The 15728-nt window shown below is 38.5% G+C and overlaps 1 protein-coding gene and 1 long non-coding RNA gene across 2 annotated transcripts; one reads left to right on the forward strand and one right to left on the reverse strand.

Moving 5' to 3' along the window:
• The first annotated feature begins 634 nt into the window (after positions 1-634).
• Positions 635-14924, forward strand: LOC139133272 (monocarboxylate transporter 2-like). Its single transcript, XM_070699799.1, has 4 exons — positions 635-846; positions 4375-4518; positions 6125-6928; positions 13394-14924. The coding sequence occupies exons 1-4, from the start codon at positions 666-668 to the stop codon at positions 13621-13623; spliced, it is 1359 nt and encodes a 452-aa protein (XP_070555900.1). The 5' UTR covers positions 635-665; the 3' UTR covers positions 13624-14924.
• On the reverse strand, positions 12250-12628 carry LOC139132536 (uncharacterized). The gene is made up of 2 exons (XR_011552344.1): positions 12492-12628; positions 12250-12321 (listed from the first exon to the last, which is right to left on the reverse strand). It is a non-coding gene; the product is annotated as an uncharacterized lncRNA (long non-coding RNA).
• Positions 14925-15728: the final 804 nt, after the last annotated feature.

Raw genomic sequence — 15728 nt, forward strand, 5'->3', positions numbered from 1 at the left:
ATTGTCATCTAGTTCGCTTTCGTATTTTCTCACCGATTCTATCGATAAAAGAAACCATCTTCAGCCGCTACATCTCAACAAGGGTTAACACTTTTGCCCGAGCACAGCATAGCGTCAATTGCTCTGCGTTCCATTTTTCGATTTCTTTCACAATGGTTGCGTCACGCATTTTTTCACCACTCCCACCGTTCACGCTCACAGCGAGATAATGCGAGGGTCCCGTTCTTGCGATGCACCGTTCTAAACCACAGTGATTGCGCGCGAAGGATAATCGTAGACAATTTTACGAGCCAAGTTGTCTATTTCTGCGGAAGTGTGTTAGTGCCATTTTTTTGTAAGAAAAACAAAAAAAATATCGTAATAAAGGGACATTTCTAATCTTTACGGCCCTGATACGGCTTTTGCGGCCCGAGGTCGTACGGCGGAAGGGCCCGAGCGTGCGAGGGCCCGTACGCCGTACGACCAAGGGCCGCAAAAGCCATATCAGGGCCGTAAAGGTTTTATCATATACCTTATGGAATGATAAATATGTAGTTTACATAATATTCAACATTGTTTCAACTACTCATTCTACGGATGTCTTATGTAAGCTTATTTTTGGATGATTATCATGCAAATATGTCATCATGTCGAATACGAATGCCGGACAGAAAGAGTGCGTAAACATGGACGGCGGGTGCCTCGGCTGGTCGGTTGTATTCGCATCCCATTTATGTTGTGTGTTTACGTTTGGAGTCTATCAAGCATCGGGTCCTCTTTTCATGGCTATGCAAAAACATTTCGATGAAACATCGGAAAGAATATCTTGGATTCTGTCATTGGAAGCCTTTATCCAGTGGGGATTCGGTACGTACGTTTTTTATGCCTTGATAAAATTACGTTCATTGAGGAGGAAAGCGGAGCGCATTTTGCCTGCTTGAATCGGTTTTGTGACTTGTAGCCGTTCAAAACTGACCGTGTGGGATTTTAACCCTTCGATAGCTTCGAGGGAACTTTGAACCGACTTTCTCGTAAAGCACAAAGGCGGGTAAAAACAGTCAGACATGGTGCCAATGTGTGAATGCCAAAAGGTTAAAAAGGATCATGAGGTGTCCTTGGAAATTCAAATGATATTCACGATCTTACATAACCCCTATTCGAACACACAAACAGAAATGAAATAGATCCTATCGTCTATTCTGCAAAACGATAGCTTTCACTTAACCCAGTCTCATTCCCTGCTCAGACTCCAGCGACACGATTCTATACGACTTCGTCTGTGGTGGGTTGATAATTTGATCTTGGAAACGATATCACTGCTATTAGTCCATGAATCTTAAATAGCTTATGGACAATGCTAGGTCGTAAGTGGATATGGTCACGGCACCGCCATACAATTTGTTTGTATGTTCAATATTTTCAGAAATTATTTTTTCCGAATTTTCAACTATGTGCAAATTGATAATGCTCCATGCACATGCATTTGAGGAGGCTTACTGCATTTCTCAAATCAGAACTACTGAAATTTCTTAAAGAAACTTTGGTGAGTCTACTGATTTCCCCCTACTATTGATTACCCCTTCCTGCGGTACCGATACCGTGAGAAACGAAATCACTGATAATACCGGTTGTGTGTTCGCGTGATCTCCTTCACAAGCCATCTAATATGAGTGTAAGTGCAAGCAAAAAATACAAAAGATGGCTCCATAGAGAAATAAAGAAGGACAATTTGCACACAAGGAAGGTCAGAAAAAGCGTTTCATTTCAATTTATAAGCAATCGAAAAGAAAACGGTTCCCTTTTCGCTCTTCCATAGTTAAGACTTTGGTATATCATATCCTGGAGAGCGAGACATACCAGCTTATGACCTAAGAAGTAGACCTTTTGATATGCTAATGGGGTCGGGAAGGTTTTTGAATAAAACAAGATTGAACTCAGACGCCATTGAAAATAATCAGCCAGAGATGGCTGAACAAGAAAAAAAAAGCAAGTTAATTAAAAAAATCATCGTAAGTTACCTTCTGGCACACATTTTTTCACTTTCAGCGTGCATTTCGGGAAAAGTTTCGGGATAGGCTGTATCATATTTTCAGTGTTTCTTGAGCCAAGCTGTACGGAAAGTTAAGAGAGTCAATGTGTCCTGTTTTACTTAGATCCGTAGGGTATAATCATGGGCAGTATCTATATACTGGCACAGCAAACGACAGCCTGTAAACATTTTTTTGCTCATGTCCTCTGCTAGTTTTCCCTCCCCACTACAGCCTTTTGAAATGTGACGTTAAGTCGTTGATTGGACAGTTTCGAACAACAGATCACCTTGCATACAGATAAGCCATGATGTGTTACAGTCTATAGTCTTCATACCTGGTAATTATTTGAGCAACATTCAGTTTCTGAGACAGAAACAGTGAGGCTCAGCATATATACAATTTTCCATCTGAACTCATTGTCTATGGCAGAATGCTTATCATACAGCAATGAATCGATACATTGACTTTCAAACAAAATCCTGCAAAATGGAGTGAAAAGAGTCTTAACAGTAAAAAGGCATAAATAGTAGGTCCACTTGATCATGCCACCCCATCAATCTACCAGAACAATAACCCTAAAATCGATGGAGGACTTACCATTGTTAAGACTTGAATTATACCATTTATTGCCTCGTCTCATTGTTCAAACCAAGGCCCTTCATATGTCTTTTTTCGGAGCTTGACTTTCGTTTATTCAAGACTGCCTAGTTTACCAGTAAAGTGACACGTTTTCTTGTAAGCTAGACAGTTTAAACAAAGAATCAAGTATACAGGGTCACCGTGTTTTTTTACAAAATGAATATAAAAATCGAACAGAACCACAATTCTAAGATGAAGGGCTGCACTTACTAGTAACAAATAGATGTCTTCAACTTACCAGCGAACATACCAGCATGCTAAACACAAACAAAGAATCTTACGAAAGGAACTACTAGGGCATATTCATTGAAGTAGTTAACACTCTTTTGAAAACGTTTGTTATAGCTTTCGGCAACTTCACAGTCTGAAAAGTCCTCTTACCTAAAATTCATAAATATCATTTTCGTTGAAACATAGAAAATATCGAGAGCAGTCGTCAACAAGCTAATTTAAGTTCATCTGGTATAACTGATCGTCAACATCTCTCTCTCTCTCTCTCTCTCTCTCTCTCTCTCTCTCTCTCTCTCTCTCTCTCTCTCTCTCTCTCTCTGTCTCTCATTTATCTATCTGTCCATATGAGTCTATCTGTCCATCTATCTATCTATCTACCTACCTACCTATCTATCTATCTATCTATCTATCTATCTATCTATCTATCTATCTATCTATCTATCTATCTATCTATCTATCTATCTATCTATCTATCGATCGATCGATATATCGATATATCGATCCGTCTAATATCTAACAACGCTACCTGAGAGGCTTCGTTCGCAAAATAGCAACCCGAGAAGCTTCATAAAGTTCCATCACATGAAACTGCCAATGATCTTAAATAATTTGTTTTTGAAACTAGACACATCGACATCATAGTTTATTTATTCTTGGTATCGCAAACATTGAACGGGAGTGCATTAATATGAGAGAGAGAGAGAGAGAGAGAGAGAGAGAGAGAGAGAGAGAGAGAGAGAGAGAGAGAGAGAGAGAGAGAGAGAGAGAGAGAGAGAGAGAGAGAGAGAGAGAGAGAGAGAGAGAGAGAGAGACAGACAGACAGACAGACAGACAGACAGACAGACAGACAGACAGACAGACAGACAGACAGAGACACAGAGAGACCGATACAGAGACACAAAGACCGAGAGACAGAGAGAGACAGTGAGAGAGCTAGAGACAGAGAGAGACAGACAGAGACAGAGAGAGAAAGAGAGAGACAAGAGAGGGGAACAGAGACAGAGACAGAGAGAGAGACAGAAAGAGAGGGGAGAGTGACAGAGAGACATAGGGAGACAAGGAGATAGAATGAGACAGACAGAGACACAGAAAGAGAGCGAGCCATACAAAGTAATTCATTTGATAGTTTGATTTATACATTACACATTAAAATAATGTCTTTCGAGTTTTTGACGGTGTAAGAAGAACGGGCCTTTGCGAGAACTATTATTTTAGCATAATCAGCACAGTCTTTATGTTAACATTCCTTTTTCACTTGTGCCCCAAAGACGATCTTATACCAACCATACCCGAAATAATGCAATGAGTCCTCAAATATATTGTTATATGGATAGAAAAATATAGTCGACCACGTTTGATGTAAGTGGGAATGTTAAAGCCATTGAGTTCGCTTTGTAGCGTCTTAGAACAAGTGATTCACATATCGGTTATCGAAAGTCACAAGCTGTGGCTATTTCATTTGAAGTGTTCATTTTCCCTGTGTCAAACCATTCAGGTCCCTTGTCGAACGTCCATGTGGAAGCACTTGGATATCGACGGACAGCCTTAATTGGAACAGCGATGTCGTCCACTGGTCTCTTTCTATGTGCCTTTGCTCCAAGCGTAGAATTCTTGTACTTCAGTTTTGGAATCCTTGTTGGTGAGTAAGAAAAGTATTTAACAATCGTTTTCGAATATTAAAGTATAGGATGAAATATGAAATAGTTCATGATGTTAAGTTTAAGGCATAAGGTGCCTCGGGGACAGCTGAAATATTCAGACTCTCAAACTTTTACAATACTTTAGGTATATCATTTGTAGGGGTTCATTTCCCATCTCTTCCCGTAATTAGAGTTTTGAACGTATTACTTTTGTAAAAAAGCATAATTTGATTTTTTTCAATAGCGTTAACTTAGGGATTGCGATCCTTTTGAATTTAAAGTACCTATACATATAAGGGCAAACTGTTTCATTAGTACCTAATTTTGCAATGTGACCCCTGATTTTCGTTTTGGAGTTTGTTTGAGCAAAAGTGTAAGTATTTCCATTTCAAGGCATGTACTGTTTTAAGTCGAAGGAAAATGCAAATGATGTTACTCTCCCTTCGGAACTGTACTAATAAATTGATTTCTGACCCACATATTAAGTGTAATGCAGATCACAGATTCAACGATGGTATGGAATTACCATAATTGCGTAATTCAACCATTCTTCAAGTCTTTGCCTTGCTTTGAGGTGGTCAAAGCTCGTCAAGCAGTCCCCTGACAAATTAGTATGGATCGAATTTAGGAGACTGAATCGAAACCTTTTGTACTTTCAAAGACAGAAAATACTTTCAACAGAAAGTGGTTGTAAATATCAGGGGTCACCGTGAAATATATGATACTGCAGGAAGAAATGACCTAAAATGTGCTTTTTATACTTTCGAAAATTTTGAGAGTGAATGTTTATTTACTCACAAAGCTATAACATGGGCCCCCCGCAACTGGTACATCAGAAAAGAATTATAAAAAAATTGGGAGGCCGAATATCTGTACCCGAGGTGCAGTCTACCTTATTAAGAATGTCCTTTGATATATGCATTTTGTTGTCATTTATATGAAAGTCCTATATCGTTTATTTTGAAGGCAATATATTCTTACGGGAGTTTCGAATGAATGTCATTCTTTTGATATCTTCTGGGTTACGCTTGTGCGCTTTGCTGACGTCAGCCTACATTAGTAAGGTCAGAACAAAACTCGACATATTCGTGTCAGGCAGTAGCGACAGGGTGCGAAATATATGAACAGCTTGCTTTCAGAAGTTATATTCGTGGGTTATCTGTTCAATTTTGAAGTCCGGTAGAAAATTTATTTCCTATTTACCTATTTTTCGACCATTAATATTTTTATATCTATTTTAATTTCCTCTTGGACAGCACAAACATTTCGTCACGAATTTAGCAAAATACTTCAGACGTTCAAAGGATTCAATTAAAATATTTACAGGTTACATTGAAGGGAAAGCTCTTGCTAAAGGTTAAATACCTTCCACGAAAGCCATGTCCTGTCGCAGTCTATTATGAAAGAGATATTTTTCACTTTTCTTTTTATTAAATTTCCTGGCAACATAAGTATAAAATGCTACAAGATGAAAGGCATATGAAAAGTTAATACGTCACTGAAGCTATTATTTATTCGAGTGCTGTGAATAATATATTATTTTTGTACTTTGCCACACGATGATACGTTGCAATCTCTACCTTTTCCTTTTATATTTAATTCTAGGCTTGGGATATGCTACAATTATGCCAGCAGCATTTGGAATAGTTGCCCACTATATAAAAAGAAGGTACGCCCTCGCTAACTTAATGGTATCGTTCGGTTCTGCAATAGGGATATTTGCATTCCCGCCGTTACTTCAGTTACTGATTGACAGCTATGGTTGGAAAGGTGCTGTGATACTATTTTCTGGTATTAACGCTCATATGTTGATCTCCGCTGCGATATACAGAATGCCCAAAGAGCAACATGAATCACAATCGAAACAGCAAGGAAGAGACGGATCCGCAATGTCAAAGTTGGGCACTTTGAAGAAAATCGTTAGAAACTTTGGCTTCGATCTACTGCGAGGCAGACCTGTCCTGGTAGGATTTGCTCTAACAAATGTGGTTGCAGTAGGAATGGGGACGATAGGAACTCCACCACACTTGCTAGCACGCGCCGAGACACACAATATTGGAACTTCAAAAGATATTGCTTTTCTGGTTTCCATATACGGTATCGGTACCGCTGCAGGTAGACCATTAGCACCGCTGCTGTCTCATGCAGTTCGATCACACATGAGTAATGCGAGATTGTTCAGTATCAACCTAATTGTAGTGGGATTGATAAACATCCTTAGTTCTGCCGCAACAGCATATTTATCTTATGCCATTTATGCCTTCTGCCTTGGTGTTGCTCAAGGAATGTATTATACTTTATGGAGTCAACTCACAAGGGATCTCGTCGGGCCTGAGTTGATGACTGCTGGTGTTGGACTCGCTGCTTTTTGTGTTGGCATAGGTGGATTAGTAGGACCACCACTGGCAGGTTTGTAGAGCAATAATCGTAAAATAATTAATTGTCCACGATACACTTAAGGTAGCAGAAAAAGCTAGTTTGGTACCAATTCTACTGGATGCAATTTAAACAGTCTTGATTTTTCAATAGTGATGGTTTTTCCTGACTCAACTGAAATATTCTGTGTATATTTGACAATTCACACCAGATAAGTTGCTGTAGTTAAAGAGGCACTCCCACTTGGTAACATTTTTAAAACACATTTTTTAATGTCAACGGTCGATATTTGACGTGGCGACTGCGCACGGATCGCGAGATATCGATATAAAAATGTCATTTTCCGAGCGTATTTTTCACATCCCGAAGTTTCTGATTATGACCCGAAATCCCCCGAAGTTTTGTTGTTGTACTGATGGACGATATTCTAGGAGTCCAAAAACGTTCGAATGACGCAATTAATTTACCTCCCACTGCGAACCCTTTATATACATCATTATGCCTTTAGCTCAGGTAATTTTTTTTTTAAACTTCTCCTTATTTTTTTGTCGTTTTCGTTATTCTCAATCAGTTGTATTGGATTTTTAACAAATACCACAGAGATATCAGTTTTTACGTGTAAATTTTAGCCGCCTCTGATGACTACATTTTGTCGTCTGCCACATGGTTACGCGCACACTCCAAACAGTGGCGGCGCTCTCACTTCCGTTTCACTTCTGCTCCCGCTTTCACCACTAGCCACCGGTGACAAAAATGTGATGATTTACCACATTTTTACGAACTTCACTTGATTGCAAATTTCAACAATGTCATGCTCTGTATGGCTATATTTAATTTCAAAGTCAAAGAATAAAGTATAAAACGATGTCTTTATGTTGTTTTTTTCGCATTTTTGCTAAAATCGTTGGACCTACTTTTCGCGGGGGAATGTGTCTAATACAATAACGTGAGCGAATTGGCACCGAAGGAGACAACACCTACGGCACTTTCACTTTTCAACTTACTGCATGATAACACACTTTGGAAAGTGAGCAAGTACAATGAAACATGACCACATCTTGAAAACTGCTGCCAGATAACGGCCAGCATTGAAATGAACTTTACGGGTGATAACATAAAAAATTATTCTCATATATAAACTTTCAAAACTAGCAGCACTAACTGATGAGGAAAAAAAAACTTTTGTGTCTTTTGTGTAAATACATTTTGAATGGCTGTATTTAGATTTTATTTCAGTTTATTTAAATTTATTTCATTACTTTACTAAATAGCAAAAATGAAAGTCTCTATCACATGATACTCTCACATTGCCTCCGACACTCATTTAAATTACTGGTAAATAATCTGTGATATTTTGCGGCAAAACAATACATTAGACATTTGGACATACGTTTATTGCTTAAATATCACTTTCATTTCTTTTCAGTGCATCTGAACGACACGCTTTCAAAAACTTGTGGCACGCCATTCTTTTATCGCCGTACACAATATGGCCAAATGATTATTTCAATTATCTCGTTTTAACTGGATGAATACGTATATCATTTGATCCAGACATGCTATTTAAAGGGATATAGTTGTCTGAGCTGCGCTTAAAGGTAGCATGGGACTCATACGACCAATGTAAACATCCAAGATACGATGGTGATTGATGAAAGTTATTCATATCTGTCATAATCTACATCGTATAATTTTAATGTTACAGCTATCATTATGAGGTGCACCTAGATATCGTGCGTGAAATACATTGTTTGTAAACAAGAAACTCGCACAGGCACAGTTGCGAATACTGGTTCCCTTTGATAATATGTATTCGGTATTTCGGTATTTCTGTTTCAGTCAAATACTAGATTTATCTATTGCTAGATTGTCGCATTCGATTTGGTGGGAATTTGGCCGAGGGGCGCAGAGGGCTAAATTTCATGATTGCCAAGTGATTTGCTGACATATAGTGGCAACATGTAAGAATGCAAAAAAAATGTCAACAAATGTCAAAATGTTGCAACGGGGATTCATGCAATCTTATGTAACTAGAGCCTTCTTGATGGCGGCCTCTTATTTCGTCATTTGCAATTTCTCTGTGGATGGTTTTACTTCAAGCTATTTTCAAGTGTCGACCATGTAAAACTTAGTTTGGAAAAGGAAATTTGACGACGACTTTGAAATTCGTGATGTAAACTAGCTCAGGATAATATTTCATAAGTCATAAAATGAGGGCTACTAATTCTGTTTGCTCGAGAAATGTACCATGCGTCGCCCTTTTCCCCTTCCCTCTGACTCTAAGCCTACATTGACCATTTTGCAATCACCCTTAATCGTAAAAGTAGCACAGTCTTGAGGGAACGACATCGTGTCGATTGAGGCAAATGACATGGTAGCAGAGATGCTACGACCTGCACAAGAGGAAATAGCAAATTTCAGTGACGATACATTACTTTATAGGCGTATGGCTGTCGTCATCGGAATGTGATGTGGTTGACATGTGTACGATTTGTTGAGTATCAAAGCAGGGTTTCCAATACGAAAATAACGATGACAACATCATTAATCTTTATCAACTTCAAATAAAACTGCCTTCAGTCACGTTTTTGGGAGCCTTCTGCCGGGTTATTATTATTACAATATTGGGCATTGGTCCAATAGCGATATATGAGAAACTTAAAGTTAGAATCTAATATTCCTCAATGCAACATGTGATAGAAAATCACATTTCCCAGATTACTTTAAATATAAATTATTAGGTTTAATATTCCAAAAACCGAATGGCCGCCAAATGTACCGCAAATGATTTATATTCTAAAACGTTACATTGACGGTGTTTAGTTTGCAAAAAGGAAGCATATGGCGATCAAGATTGTCCCATATATGTACTCATGCGAGATATCAATATATATGCAGGGATTGACCGAAAATGCAATTGTGAAAATCAAATAGGACATTGGCTTATTGCCGAAATACCGATATGTCGATTTACCGATTTCAACTAGATATATCGATTTCCCGCAAATTATCACGAATTACGAATATTCCTATTTCTCATCTTTTGTATAGACTTCATCCATCCCTGTTGGATGTGGTCTCAAGTTACAAGACAATCAGATGAAAATGATACAGAAAAGAGAGCAACAATTACGTCTGCTGCCAGGATTACATCAGATGATAGAAAACTCAGTTCTTCCATGGTAATTTTCATGAAACTTGACACACTGCCCAGTCAAAACAGATCAGATTTCATTATGCTAGATATTCAGATACACCCCAGGCAAAGGTTTCAAAAGTTACATGAAATAGGCTTACTCGGCATTGTTTTACGTTATTGACAAAATTAGGGACCTTAATTATATTTTTAAAACTAGAGCGGTGACCTAATTTTTACCTTAAAAATCCGCGTTCTAAAAATGACATATTGACTTTACTTATTGTACATTCTCAAAAACAAATGTTTATACATATGTATACATATTTTCTTGCCATTTCAAAGTTGCTGTCTTCAGCTTCACGAACCTAAAGTGTTCCAAGTCCTCTAATGTCAAATTTACATGCTGATATACCACATGATTTTAAAATGCTTATTTGATCACGTTGAATTATATTCAACGGACATACGACTACGGTGCCGTCCCTGTAACAGAGTCATTTTTTTCGCTTCATCATCGGTGTCAAGAGAAGGAAAATGATACTTTTCCCGCAATTTAATTAAAATCAGATGCGACGTCTTCTTATGCGTACGCGGTATTCTCTCGATGTCGCCTCTCCCGTAGCCTGTAGAGATCGTGATACTACAATGTCTCCTTCCTGGGGTCTCCTTGTGAGTTCCAAACACTTTGTAGCACTTCTGTCCTAGTTTTTACGTTTATACTTCCGATGCGCGCGTCCAAAACTCGTGGTACCGCGTTATGATAGTTGGTCCCATAAATCTAGGTCAATGACGTCTTGATATCATTGACCTCGCCTGACATATTACAAAAGAATGGCATTGCTAATATTCATGCGCCGTTATTATGCAAAGTCACCGGTGGCAGTGGTGAAAGCTGGAGCAGAAGTGAAACGGAAGTGAGAGCGCCGCCACTGTTTGGAGTGTTGGTTACGCGTACACGTGGTTCGATGCATAGCGGCCGCCACGTGATATGCGTCTGCATACCACGCGGCGGCCGCTATGTATCAACCAAAAGTAACTGTGCTGGTCACCTATGTGAATTCTGGTGGAATCAGCAAACTTTGTTGAACCGTTTTTTTGCCGAGTCAGTAAGACTCGGCTTTCTCCCACGGGAAATGACCGATCACCGACGCGAGTGGTACTGTGGTGTACAGCAGCGTCAGCGTAGACTCGTACTCCATAGCTTAGTTGACAATGGCCCTACTGCCGAACGTTCGATGTTCGGAAGCTGAATTTAGGTCGGCCACCGGAATTCAAACTTTTACTTTTATGAGGACATGCTTTTATCGATATCTCGCGATCAACGCGCAGTCGCCACGTCAAATATCGACCGTTGCCATCAAATAAACGTGTTTTAAAAATGTTACCAAGTGGGAGTGCCACTTTAACATACGTTTAACATATTATATGTTGTATTCATGGCTTTAGTTGCTCTACATAAAACTATGACATACGAAGTTTTCTTCTTTTAAACATCAGAGGAAAACTGATGTAGTTGAGTTATTAAGAATGTATCTCATCAGTCCAGGGGAAAATTAGCAACAGGGCAAACACCGTAATACACCACGGTGTTCAGGACTGAATAACTAGCATCCAAACTTTCATTGCTACTGAAAGGAATATTCAAAATCTCTATACATGCAGAAGTCCTTCACGTTCTGTGAATTTTAATTGCTGTGTAATATCTGGAAGAAAGTGAATGGCTTCTTTGTTTTGAGCGCCGTTTAAAGTTGACCTACCGCCCTCGTCTTTTCTGCTACCCTGACACAGGTTAATGATCTTTTAAGAGTGGAATGTAATGACATGCCACCAGACAATGCATCGGTTAAAGGCCCATTTGCTGTATCTTTTTTGCATTTTGGTTATCAAAATACGACCAAATCGTAAGCAAGGTGTTTTATATCGCCGTTCCTTATGTATCAATTCTCGCAAATGCATATTTAAAGGAGTTGATAGTTCATTATGAGCTCTTTAAAATTGCTACTCTACTCCCGAAATCTCGGGTACCTTTAGTCAAATTTGAATATTAGTACGGTGAACTTTTTCACAATTCCTAATGTTTTAGTATACTAAATGTTCTAGAGTATTTATATGAGTTTGTTTTTAGAACTGGTGTCAGTCCAACTACAGTAGCAGGTACTAGGTGGCAATGAAACTTGGTCTTGAGAGTAGTATTGAGCGGATGAAAAAACAAGACTCTGTTCCAAAATAGAGTTTATTTCTAAAACTTCGACGTTTCGATTCCACACAGGGAATCTTCATCAGGAATCTAAAAAACAACAAAATTACAGTAAATATGGGACTAGTAAAAACGAAAAAGAGCAACACTGGCGTAAAACCATTTAAAAACTATTCGAAAAACTGAGTTGTTGGTTAATAAAAGGAACTATAGCTAAAAATCAATCTGTACAGACGAGAAGAAAAAAGTTTTGAACTTACAAACAGAAGACGAGTGAACACTCAGTCTAAAAGTAGCGATGTTGACCGGCCGGATCGTACAAAGCCAATGGCGCGAAATACAATGAAGGGAGGGCTCCCCAGAACAAACAACTTACAGACATGAGGAAAGGACTCCCTAGCTGTATCTACAGCTAGGGAGTCCTTTCCTCAACAACTCAGTTTTTCGAATAGTTTTTAAATGGTTTTACGCCAGTGTTACTCTTTTTCGTTTTTACTAGTCCCATATTTACTGTAATTTTGTTGTTTTTTAGATTCCTGATGAAGATTCCCTGTGTGGAATCGAAACGTCGAAGCTTTAGAAATAAACTCTATTTTGGAACAGAGTCTTGTTTTTTCATCCGCTCGTATTTATATGCAAAGGTGTTGTTGATGTTTCTGATGTGTTTCATTATCGACCTATTTCTACGCTATTAACATTCGAAAAGGCTTTTAAGACAAGTATAAATATGCCTTATTTGAAATTTATCTTGATCTAATTTGATTTTTGATACAGCGATTGAATTCTGCAAGAATTATTCATGTCAAAGAGCTTTAATCAGTTTCATGAAATTGTACTTGAATTGGAGAATGCTCACCTCAACAGCCTATCTTTCCTTGATCTATAAAAAAGACGTACTATCTTATCAACGTTGATGTTTTGCTTGTAAAGTTATCGGTCGGTGCATTATCCGAGGAATGATCATCAATCAGCAAAAAAGTTGCTCATTATATTGGTTGTATATCATATAATGTCATATCAATTCAGATGTTCAACGAGGTTCAATTTTACGACAAATGCTATTTATGCCTTCTAGCGATTTATCTCTATCTTGGACTCCTCATACAGAGACAGGCTGCGATCCAGTAACGGCTAAAACTGATAACTATTTTTTTATTCGCAGGCGTAATCTACGACACTACAGGGGAATACAACAATTCATTTTACTTTTACGGATCAGTCACGGTATTTGGCGCATTAGTTTTACTGATTGCTGACGCACGTTACTCAAAACAACAACAAAGGCAGACTCAAGAGCATGAAGACAATAATAATGTCACACTAGTTGTTGAGTCAACAGTAACAGACAACCGTTCGGGCGTTTTGAATATGGCTACGCAAACAGACGACTGAACTTAATCATTACATGTTTTACCCTTTGCCATATTTCGGACATATACAGGACAGCCACCTTTGTTCTTTCATCGTGCCACGGTTTTGGGAGTACTGTTATTCAGATTGTCAGTATAAACATATCTGTAAATATAACAAAATATGTAACATAAATGACTAAATTTTAAGTCAATATTGAAATGTGTCAAGCTTTTCAGTACACCCTGAGTATGAACATGCGGCAGCTATATCGTATTATAGTGACATTTCAATTTATGACTGGTTTGAAATGTAACTGGCAGTGCAAGCAATATGACTTGATATTATATATGTGCAGGTGTTGATTAGTTGAATATTGACTATTTCAACATGATAGGATGTAAACCAAGAGATCGGTATTTGTACAAAGAGCAAAAAATATTGAGAAAAAAATCAAAAGTCTATTTCAATATTGTCGGTTTTAAATGTATTGCCATATGAAAGTGAGAGATTTGAAAACTTCTGATTATAAAGAGGGGAATTTTAAATAATATTTAGAGCATTGAGGAGGGATTCTGAAAGCATTAAATTTCCAATGATGATTCTCCTTTTCCCTTCCGAGTACTTGCAAATGCAGACTACCAAAGAGTCATTGATGTAATTTCAAAGTCACATTTCACTTTCATCCCCCATTTCAGATGTTGCCTGTAAGCTTAAATGATTATCATGCAAATATGTCACTATGGAGGCTACAGTTTCTGAAAACTTAAACGATTCAGATCACTTCATGATAATACGGCATAACAAATCTTAATAGTTTTGCCTTGAGTTAAGTTATGATTTTAAGAAACTTAAATCAAAAGAAACATCAGGGCGTATAGATACGAAACGAACCATGGTATCAGCTCTGTTCCTTTGTATAGCCAAACGTTGACTAAGCAATAAATGTGCACTGCTTTGGCACACACAATGGAGCTGTCGACTGCGAATGCCGGACAGAAAGAGTGCGTAAACATGGACGGCGGGTGCCTCGGCTGGTCGGTTGTATTCGCATCCCATTTATGTGTCGCCTTTATTTTTGGAGTCTATCAAGCATCGTGCCCTCTTTTCGTGACTATACAAAAACATTTTGATGAAACATCGGAAAGAATATCTTGGATTCTGTCAATGGAAGCCTTTATCCAGTGGGGATTCGGTACGTACGTTTTATGTCCTGATAAAATTACGTTCATTGAGGAGGAAAGCGGTGCTGCATGCTGCCTTATTGAATCGGTCTTGTGACTTGTATCCGTTTAAAACGACCGTCTGACATTTAACCCTTCTTCGCTCGCTTCGAGGGAACTTTGAACCGACTTTCTCGTAAAGCACAAAGGCGGGTAAAAACAGTCAGACATGGTGTCAACGTGAAACCTTGTGACCCAAACGGAACAGAAAGACAAGCCAAAATAGAACCGTAGAGCTTGCAAACACAGTCAAATACACATCTGTAGATATGCTGTCCGGAACTGCAAAACAAATTTTATTTCCATTTTGAATTGTTTTCATATCTAAAATGCAAGCAGCAGTAGTATCCCCATTTGAAAAGATTCTATCGTCTATTCTACAAAACGGCAGCTTTCACTCAACTCAGTCTCATTCAGTACTTAGGCTCCAGCGACGACTCTACTTTATACCGAGTTAGTCTGTGTTTCGGTGATAATTTGATCTTGAAAACCGCATGGCTTCTGGACTTTCTATTGTTCCATGAATTTGTAATAGGTAATGGCGAATGCTTGATCGTAAGTGGATAGGGTCAGGGCGTCGACTTGTCATTTGTTTGTATGTACAAAATTTTCAGAAATTATCTATTCCGAGTTTTCAACAGCGTGCAAAACCATATTGCCTTATGCATATGCATTTGAGGAGGATTACTTTATTTAAACAATTTCTTTTCGACAATAAGCCGGGCTAAAATTTCTGAAAGAAATTCTGGTCAGTTTACTGATTTTCTCCAACTATTGATCACCCCTTCCTGTCGTACCGATATGTCGATGCTATGACCGTTGTGTTTATAACATGCATTGGAGAAACGAATGCGGATAATTATGATACGGATAATGCCAGCTGTGTGATCGCATGATCTCCTTGACGAGCCGTCTACCACGCGA

Source organism: Ptychodera flava, chromosome 5, assembly GCF_041260155.1.
Source record: "Ptychodera flava strain L36383 chromosome 5, AS_Pfla_20210202, whole genome shotgun sequence".
NCBI classification, from domain to species: domain Eukaryota; kingdom Metazoa; phylum Hemichordata; class Enteropneusta; family Ptychoderidae; genus Ptychodera; species Ptychodera flava.

What these genes read in the sequence shown, in the direction of transcription:
- LOC139133272 (XM_070699799.1), top strand. Translation starts at nt 666, where the DNA reads ATGGACGGCGGGTGCCTCGGCTGGTCGGTTGTATTCGCATCCCATTTA. An exon ending in CTTTATCCAGTGGGGATTCG is followed by an intron (nt 847 to 4,374) that starts GTACGTACGTTT and finishes CAAACCATTCAG; the next exon opens with GTCCCTTGTCGAACGTCCAT. An exon ending in AGTAGGACCACCACTGGCAG is followed by an intron (nt 6,929 to 13,393) that starts GTTTGTAGAGCA and finishes TTTTATTCGCAG; the next exon opens with GCGTAATCTACGACACTACA.